The sequence below is a fragment of the Pterocles gutturalis genome, unplaced genomic scaffold (genome assembly GCF_000699245.1).
Source record: "Pterocles gutturalis isolate BGI_N339 unplaced genomic scaffold, ASM69924v1 Scaffold53684, whole genome shotgun sequence".
NCBI lineage: Eukaryota > Metazoa > Chordata > Aves > Pterocliformes > Pteroclidae > Pterocles > Pterocles gutturalis.
In genome coordinates this window covers 1-9,646 of record NW_010137809.1, presented here as the reverse complement: position 1 = coordinate 9,646, position 9,646 = coordinate 1, and the positions used below count along the sequence as shown (strand labels likewise).

At 47.1% G+C, this 9,646-nt stretch overlaps 2 protein-coding genes across 2 annotated transcripts; one reads left to right on the top strand and one right to left on the bottom strand.

Moving 5' to 3' along the window:
* The first annotated feature begins 145 nt into the window (after window positions 1–145).
* On the top strand, window positions 146–7,743 carry TFIP11 (tuftelin interacting protein 11). The gene is made up of 11 exons (XM_010082702.1): window positions 146–328; window positions 991–1,147; window positions 1,389–1,516; window positions 2,001–2,153; window positions 2,829–3,338; window positions 4,318–4,424; window positions 4,661–4,829; window positions 5,032–5,275; window positions 5,939–6,081; window positions 6,343–6,508; window positions 7,296–7,743. Exons 1-11 carry the CDS (start codon window positions 146–148, stop codon window positions 7,649–7,651), a joined length of 2,316 nt encoding a protein of 771 aa, XP_010081004.1. The 3' UTR covers window positions 7,652–7,743.
* A 972-nt stretch (window positions 7,744–8,715) lies between these two features.
* Window positions 8,716–9,637, bottom strand: SRRD (SRR1 domain containing; the record flags this gene model as incomplete). The annotated part of the gene is made up of 3 exons (XM_010082701.1): window positions 8,716–8,934; window positions 9,215–9,260; window positions 9,486–9,637. Coding segments are annotated over 3 exons (417 nt in total), but the record flags the coding sequence as incomplete, so codon positions are not given.
* Window positions 9,638–9,646: the final 9 nt, after the last annotated feature.

Here is a 9,646-nt window from a genome sequence, read left to right as displayed (position 1 = left end):
ACGGGGGACGTTATTTTCTATTACTTTCTGTTTAACGAGCATTAAACGGCTCGCCTATTTTTAATATTTCATTTTGAGGGGTGCAGTCTAAGCCCTGGTAATCCCCAGGCTCTTGTGGGAGTGCACACTGGTCCCCGGGGATAGCATGCACTCACGGGTCTCGTTTCGGCGCAGCTCTAGGGATTACTCGGCCCCCGTGAACTTCATCAGCGCCGGGCTGAAAAAGTCAGCGGCTGAGGATCTGTCAGAAGATGACTCTGATGACGATGAGAAGCCTGTTAAGCAGGAAGAAACCCCGAAAGAGTTTGTGCCAAAGAAGTTAAAAACAGTGAGTTATCCAGGAAGTTTTCAATTCTGTGTCATGTCTTTAGGAAACTTTGATTGAAACAATAATAGGGCACTAAAGAAAGGGAGGAATAAATCCAGAGAACCACACGTGGTAGAGTGCAGTTAAGGGAGATGTTTTCTGTCTTTTGGAGCTATTCTGATGTATTACTGTGTGTCCTTGGGAATGTCAGTCCCTTTGGGCCCTTTTATCTGCCTTAATAATCCCCGTGGTCCATTGAGGTTAAAATAAAAGAATGACTGTGGTTTACTTCCTTGCAGTAACAAAAATTCCTCTGATTTTTCACTCTTACAGAACAGTATGGTAAGCGTGAGCATGTAATAGATTAAAATTCAAATTTGTGTCTTCAGTTACCGAACACAGAAAGAGTTGGGGAGCAGCTTCAGCTAAAGCCAGTGGTGGAGCCTGATAACTGGCAGCTGGTCACTCTCAGCTTGTCAGGACTTTCCTTCTCCATCTGAGGAATTTCAGGAAGCTCCTTAGATCTCAGGCAGCTTACATGGATGCACAAGCCGTCAGCTGTGCAGTGCGGAGATGACTGAATCGCTTCTGGGAAAAACCTTCCTTTAGAGTGAAATTACACAGAGCTTGGTTATTATGATGCCTTACGGCTGTGTGGGGTTTTTGTTTGTTTGTTTTAACAGGGTGGTAATTTCAAGCCTAGTCAGAAAGGCTTTGCAGGGGGGACAAAATCTTTCGTGGATTTTGGCAGCTGGGAGAGACACACGAAGGGAATTGGGCAGAAGCTTCTCCAGAAGATGGGTTACGTCCCCGGAAAAGGTCTCGGGAAGAATGCTCAAGGTACTGCGATTGTGTGTCTGCTTGTTTATTGCTAACTAGTGATTTGGAGAAGAGATGGGATTCTTTAAAGAACTGCCATCTCCAGGTGGCTACAACGTCATTCTTGTTTTCTTGCATCTTGCAAGTGATCTGGGTCCCCATGATAAGATTCCGTTGTGTTTAAATGACCGTAGGCCAACTTTATGCTCTTGTTATTTTGCAAGAGAAAAGGAAAAAGACGATCTAACCGCTGTCCTCTTAGGTATTATCAATCCGATTGAGGCCAAACAGAGGAAAGGCAAAGGAGCTGTGGGGGCATATGGCTCGGAAAGAACCAGCCAGTCTTTGCAGGACTTCCCTGTTGTGGACTCGGAAGAAGAAGCTGAGGAGGTATTTGTGCGAGTCTTGGTGTGTCTGTTTCCCTGTTGTGTTGTCTGGACAAAATTCAGTTCTGGTGTCGGCTTCTGTGTCAGAGAAAACTGTCTGGGCTCATTTTATATAAGCTGAGGACGTAGTGCATGAATTTCCTTTAGACACATATTTCTTGTCTCTGTGATGTTCTTTTTGTTGTTTCTGGTTCATTTTTTCTAGTAGTCTTGCTAGAACCCTACCTTCAAACAGTCCTCCCAGGTGAATAGACTTTGTGTTTTGCCTAGAAAAAAAAAAAAAGGACCAGAAGCATGGTGCCAGCATTGTGAGTAGGGTGGCTGACCGAGCCCAGCATCTGAGCTGGTTTCTCACTGAGCTGAACCCCTTTCCCCGTTATTGTGCTGCACAGCATTCTTCATTGATCTGATGGTTATTTTCCTGCAGAAAACAGAGTTTGGGGTGTGACAAAGAGCAGCAACCACACCTCCTCTTTGTTTTTGTTTAGGAGTTTCAAAAAGAGCTCAGTCAGTGGCGAAAGGACCCTAATGGAGGCAAGAAGAAGCCCAAATACAGCTACAAGACAGTAGAAGAACTGAAAGCCAAGGGCAGGATCAACAAGCAGCTTTCAGCCCCTCAGAAGGAGCTGGCTCAAGTCAAGGTAAGGTTGATAACCCACGAGGTGGCATCTTGGGGAAACAGTGTCCACTTTGGTACTGTGAGTGCTTTGTAGCCACCCGTGCCCTTAATAGAAGTCGGTTCTAAGAACTGCTTGTCTGCAGCCTCATGAAAACCAAGGCCTCGCTGAATCGTGGCATGGACCACTGTGTCACCGAGAATGTGGGATTTGTTTTTAAGCAACTTCTTTGGTCTCAGGAAAATGCACATGAGCTTAAACATGGGGGTTTTTAGTTGCGAATCAAGTTGAATTGTTTCAAATTTGTCAGAAGGAAAATGCTCATCTGCTTCTGAAAACATTGTCCTTATTTGGGATTGTGCAACTAAACATGTGGTTTGAACCACCTTATACGTCAGATGGATAATAAGGGGTTTGTCTTTTATGCAGAAAATAAAATTGTCTAAAATTAATATCTTTAAAAAGTATAAAAGTGCCTAGGACTACCATGCGAGAATGACTAGCATACTGCTTGCATCATAACCACTTGCAGAATTACTCACTGAAATGCTCAAACTGAGGTCAGGTTAGTGGCCTCCTGGAGTAATTAAGGTACTTGGAAATCTCCAGTTTTCAATTTGGGTTCAGGGATTTCCTCCTTTTTTAAACATGAAATGCAGTTTCTTTTAAGACAACACGTTTGTTCTTGTTTGTCGGAAGGTTATAGACATGACGGGCCGGGAGCAGAAGGTTTATTACAGCTACAGTCAAATCAGCCACAAGCACAATATCCCCGATGACAGCCCTCAGCAGCCGCTGGGCAAAGACTCCAAGCCCCAGGGCTTTGCCTTGCCCGAGCTGGAGCACAACCTGCAGCTTCTCATCGACATCACGGAGCAGGAGATCATCCAGAATGACCGGCAGCTGCAGTATGAGAGAGACATGGTCGTCAACCTGACCCACGAGATCCAGAAGATGTCAGAAGTTCTCTCGCACGAGGAGAGAGCAATTAGCAATCTCAGCAAGGTGCTCGAGATGGTGGAAGAGTGCGAGAGGCGGATGCAGCCCGGTTGTGAAAATCCCTTAACCTTGGATGAGTGTGCAAAGATTTTTGAGACGCTTCAAGACAAGTACTATGAAGAGTACAGAATGTCTGATAGGGTGGACCTGGCGGTAGCAATAGTCTATCCCCTCATGAAAGATTACTTCAAGAACTGGGATCCCCTCAAGGTGTGTATCAGTTTGATTTCTCTGCACTCCTTACTTTGATGGCTTACGTAGTCTTTATTATCTTGCCTTCCCTCCACTCCTTGTCCCAAATTCCGGATCAGTCTGGAGAGAAGGAAAAAACCAAAACCCCATTCTGTCCCACTCTCTGTTTGCTGTGACTGGAGGCTACTGTTCTGCAAAGCAGCTGACAATTTGGGAGCTTATAATGTTAAAATCAACCCCTTTCATGGGTGCTGGGAAGAAAAAGTAGATAGAAGCTAAGCCTCTAGTTGGTATTTCATGGCAAAAGCAAGAGGTCTGTCTTTCAGGCTGTCAGAGATGCGCTGTCTATTCTTAATGCCAGTTAGTCCGTGAGAGGTTGAGTCTGAATTCTCTCTGTATACCTGGAAAAGTCCAGGCTATTCTCCTTCCCCCTGGAGATATGTTCAGTCGGTGAAGTGGGATTTTCCTCTTGTGAGACTTTACTAATCACAGCTGGAAGCTCCCAGCTTGCCTTTTGAGTGGGTGAAAAAGCCATCTGCAGCCAAGCACACTGTCAGCAATTTGTAGTGTCCTGGGTCCAGCTGGAATAGGGTTAATTCTTCACAGAAGCTGGGAGTTGGGCATAGCCCGATATTCGATACCATGCTGACGTCATGCCCGGGATATAAGGGGAAGCTAGCCGGGAGAGGGGTCTCTTTTGTGAAGCTCGTGGTGGTGAGATTTTCATTGTATCAGTGTTTCCATTGTACTCTATATCTTGTCTTATTGTTATATTCTTCTTTCTTTTGCTTTCCTCGTGTGGTATTATTAAAAATCTGTCCTTATCTCAACTCAGGAGGTTCCACTTTTCTTATTCGTCCCCATCTTACCGGGAGGGGAGTGGGGGGGGGGAGGTGTTGCGACCACGTGGTGGTGGTGGTCCTGACACCAAGACATGTAGATACCAGCTGAAATGAGTGAAAAAGGCTAAAGGCCGCTCATGCCTTATTGTTCCCAGGACTGTACGTACGGCACAGAGATCATAGGCAAGTGGAAGAGCCTTTTGGAAAACGATCAGCTGCTGTCACACAATGGGCAGGACCTGTCAACAGATGCTTTTCACAGGTAAAGAGCAAATGAGTTGTACTTTGTGCAGCATCTTCAAGTGCTGCTTCCTCAGGAATGGAAAAGAACAGATCCAAGTGTGCTTTCCAGATGATTCCCTTGATGTGTCTGTTAAAATCCAGCTGTCAGCTATACAAAAAGAAGGAGCTTTTAAATAACAGCCACCATTTGGTTTATTTAGGCCTAGGGCTGTAGCTTTAAGCTTAACTTTGATTTATTTGTGTTATTTTTTCCAGACTGGTGTGGGAAATCTGGATGCCATATGTCAGAAACATAGTGGCACAGTGGCAGCCGAGGAACTGTGGATCGATGGTGGATTTCTTGGATAGCTGGGTAAACGTTGTTCCTGTCTGGATACTGGATAACATTCTGGATCAGCTCATCTTCCCCAAGCTGCAGAAAGAGGTAAGAGGAGAGAGCGACATTAGAATGACACTCTGCTCTGAACCTGTATTTGGATTTCAGTCAAGAACTTCCAAAATACTGGTTGGCTGCCTCTGCTGAAACTTTTAGGATTTGGGGGGATGCATTGTGGCTCTTCTTGCATGTGGAAGACTTACTGCTAATGGATGGAGTTGTTTTAATCTTTTCTCTGTTTCGCCTCAAGGTTGAAAACTGGAATCCTTTGACAGACACAGTCCCGATCCATTCGTGGATCCACCCCTGGCTTCCCCTGATGCAGGCGCGATTGGAGCCGCTCTATTCTCCCATCCGAAACAAGCTGGCGAACGCGCTGCAGAAGTGGCATCCCAGCGACTCCTCCGCCAAACTTATCCTGCAGCCCTGGAAAGATGTGTTCACACCTGGCTCGTGGGAGGCGTTTATGGTCAAAAACATCGTGCCTAAGCTAGGTGAGACAAGTCAAGCAGTGCTGAATTTCTGCAGTCTGCTGGTTCCCACCTTCCCCCTTACACCTAGAACAGCTACGTGTTGACATGGTTGTCAGTGTTGCTGCAAAGAATATTAGTAGTAAGTTTAGACAAAGCTTCCATCTTTTGTGTTATTGCTACCGTGCGTTTTTTGTCAGAGGCAAACATTTTAGGAAGTACAGGAAAGTGCTCTGATTATTCTCAGTGTTTTCTGTCTTATTTTTCTAAATTATCTGATTCCTCTCATCTTCAGCTGACAGGAGTATCTGATAGCTGTCAGATAGTATCATGCTATAAATTGTGCCTCTGTTACTCCTGTGTTCTTTAGTCTATACTAGTGGCTTCACTGTGGGATTTTTGTAATTCACCGTTCAGCTGTGCAAACTGACTGAAAGGTTCTGTAGTCTTAAAAACAGTCAAATGTTTTAAGTTTCTCAGTTCCGGCAGCAAATTGTAATCGCTGGAAATGGAGGCGCACTGTTTTGGTGGCAGGGATCAGCCAAGCAGTTTAAAGATCCTGAATGCCCTTAGGGTAATAAGCAATCCAGGCGCTCCTCAAATCAGGGGTGTTCTGGTGAAAGAGGTCCAGGTGCTGATAAAACTGAGAGTCAAGTTCTTTTCTAACTCTTCTGCCCCTTTTCGCAGGGATGTGTTTGAACGAGCTCATCATAAACCCTCACCAGCAGCACATGGATGCCTTCTACTGGGTGATTGACTGGGAGGGGATGATTTCTGTCTCCAGTCTGGTTGGGCTGCTGGAGAAACACTTCTTCCCAAAGTGGCTGCAGGTGAGGAGCTCTTACGGCTGAGGAAACAGGCTCGATTCACGGTGAGGTGTTTTGGTGACTCCTGCCCAGCAATGGCTGCCCCAGTGCTGGAATGGTTTAACCACCAAACGGGGTCATTCCACTCACACACCAGAACAGGCGATTTCCTGAGACTGTCACAGTGCTTTCTGTTCTCAGTCATAAACTGAGCGATGTTAAGGACTCTCCTCTGTCAATGTCCCTGTCCTGCTGCATTCATCTGTCATGCTGTTTGTTTTGCAGGTGCTCTGCTCTTGGCTCAGTAACAGCCCCAATTATGAAGAAATTACAAAGTGGTACTTGGGTTGGAAGTCCATGTTCTCAGACCAAGTGTTAGCGCATCCGTCAATCAAAGACAAGTTTAATGAAGCTCTTGACATCATGAACCGCGCTGTCTCTTCCAGTGTTGGTAGGTGGCGTATGGTGACGGGATGGAACTGGCAGGGGGGTGGAACTCGATGAACTTTAAGGTCCCTTCTGACCCTTACCATTAGGAATTCGCTGGGAATTAAACTGTGTAAAAGAGAAGGGCCATGCCTGAGGGCACCTGAAATTCGCCCTGCCCTCCAAGATGAGAAATCCTTTCCTGCATTCCTCTTGCCTGCTGGCTGTACAGTGTGATGGAGAACCTGCATCAGGAACACGCAGCATTCCTTGAAGTCTATTTTAAATGTTATTTCTATGGTAAAATGATCCAACTACAGGCAAGTGTTGCACAAAGAGGAATTCACCTCTTGAGAAATTTCTGGTGTGATGCTCATGCAGCCAGAAAGTGAGCTGAGGGCTGATAGTGAAAGTGCTCCTGATGCAGCGCTGCTTCTGCAGTCTGGTGCTGCTCCATCCTTAGCCCCATTTGGCAACAGCCACTGTTGCAGTTCTACACCACAGGCTGAATTTTGGCTTTGAGGAGTGGTGTTCGTTGTTCCCATTTTCCCTTTGCCAGCAGCAGTGCAGCATCCTCTCCTGTGCATGCTCAGGCACAATTTGGGATTGTATCAAATCCTGTTCCTTCTGCTGCAGCTCTCAAGCTCACCATGTCGTATTAGCAATAACAGCATAACACTGAATGAATTAGTGTGTGAAGGAGGATTCAGAGCATTATTGAGTGACTTTGTGTCCTGGGCTGGAGCTTACCCACAGACCTTGTGCTGGGAACGGACTGGCACCTTATTTTCACGTTTTGTCTCTCTGAACAGGCGGGTACATGCAGCCAGGCGCTCGAGAGAACATCGCCTACCTCACTCACACTGAGCGGAGGAAAGACTTCCAGTACGAAGCCATGCAGGAGCGGCGCGAGGCCGAGAACATGGCCCAGCGTGGCATCGGCATGGCCGCCAGCTCCGTGCCCATGAACTTTAAGGACTTAATTCAGACCAAAGCAGAGGAGCACAACATTGTTTTCATGCCTGTGATTGGAAAGCGGCACGAAGGGAAGCAGTTGTATACGTTTGGACGGATTGTCATTTACATTGACAGAGGCGTTGTGTTTGTACAAGGAGAAAAGACTTGGGTGCCGACCTCTCTGCAGAGCCTCATCGACATGGCCAAGTGAGGCCCCGCTTGGGGCGCTGAGGACCATCCTGCTCACTTTTTTAGTGTAACTGCCTCAGAATAAAGAAGCTACAGATTTGTAAATAGAGGGAAACTGTAGCTGTGTGCCAGGATTTTTTTTCTTAAAACTGTTCAGGCAGTGTCCAGAGATGCAATCACACGTGGAAGGCGGTGCTTGTGTAATTGCCCCCTGTGACAGAGGTTTAGAAGGGACCGCAGGAGGTGATTCTCTGCTCCAACAGCGGATGAGCGAGGGCTGGTCTAGCTGAGTCCTGAAGGTCTCCAGCGACAGAGCAGTCACAGCTTCTCCTTGCCTGCTCTGGCAGTGAGGGTTACGGTCCTGGCAACGTCCCTCAGGCAGCTGGCTCCTCTCTACTGTGCACAGGGGGGACTTGTCCCACCTCCTTCCGGGTGTGCTGGTGGCTCCTTCAGCCTGGTGCCTGCCCGCAGGCCGTCAACCGCTCCGGGATCCCTCTCTGCCCTGGCAACACAGAGCTGGAAGGATTTTTTTCCAGCAAGTTCACAGAACGTCAGCTGTGGGATTGCAGTAGTTCAGGGCACAGAGGTGAGGGGGGGAAACCGAGGCTGTTTTTCTCTGGAGGGAGATGACCTGATTTTCACAGAACAAAGTGCTGATTTCAGTAGCACTGAACAGCTGAAAGTGCCCCTGCCTGTGAGAAAGCTTTTGTACTGCATTTGGAGCCAGACACCAATACCTTCAACCACAACCCTCTCCAATTCCCCCTTCATGAGACACACAAAGGCTTTGAACTGTTCATGAAAGGGGAGGGGATCGAAAGAGCCATCGTTACACAGGGTAACGGCTGGTTTAAAAGGCAGCTCCTAGTTAAATTACTTTGCTGTAGTTCAGTGAGTACAAGTCAAAGCACAGCTTTACCTTTTATTAAATAATTAAGATACAAAAACATCCCTTCACACTCAGTGTTGGGGTGCTGCCGCTTTTGGCAGAGCCTGGCAACACTGTCAGCGCTTGAGCTTTGTCTTGGCTGCACGGAAGCTGCCGTGGGAAGAGACACAGCCCCAGGGCCCCCCGCTGCAGAGCGGTCAGGACTCTGCAGGACTGTGCTGCTCAGCTCCGTCCTCCTTCCTGATGATCTCCAAGTCCTCACATTCTTGGTACGTCGGCTCCTCCACAAAGTCCCAGACCTCAGGGGAGAGTTCCTTCAGTTTTTGCCAGGGGAACCAGTGGACAGAGGTGTCGTTAAAGGTGTCCAGGTACCAAGGGTGAGTGGGGAGCGCCACTTCCTCTGTCCCTTTCAAGATCTAAAGAGCATTTGGGGAAAAAGTTATGTACTATGTACAGGAACTTGGCAGAACAGTTCAGTTACGAATTGGTGACTGACAATGGTGTTGTGTTAACCCGAACCCCTGTGCACAGCGTGCTTTGCAGATCATGTAGAATAATCTTAAAACGATTAATTTTTATAGTGTAGCAGCCAGGAAAAACATTTTTAAAATAACCACCCTCTTCTTTCCAACTGTAATTCATTTCCTTTCTCATTAAAAAGTGTTTTTGTCAACACAAAAAACCAGTGACCCATACCTTTGCTATGTAAGAATAATCTCTCTCCAATATTCTTGACAACAACCTAGAAGAACAGGAGGTGACCAGCATTAGACACGACACTCCTCTGACTTTAAGGCAGCTTTTCTGAACAGGTCTGGGGCTGGAAAAGGTCAGAGATGGCTGATGACTGCTAACAGGCCAGCAAGGAGAAAATGAGCAAAATCTGGAAATTCCTGTCAGAAGCAATAGAGAAAAAACAGTAAAGGAAGCAAGGAGAGGAAGATGCTTTCAGAGGGGCTGCACCCACCTTTCCTCGATGCCTTTGAAGCTGTTCCCGATGATGACCATTCGGGACAGTGTCCCCGCAGACCAGTTCCTCCAGAGCAGGTTGTTGTACAAGGCTTTCCCGCAGTGCACCATGTAGAACAGCGTGGCCGCTCCCTCTGCACCGTGCTTCCCCTCCTGCAG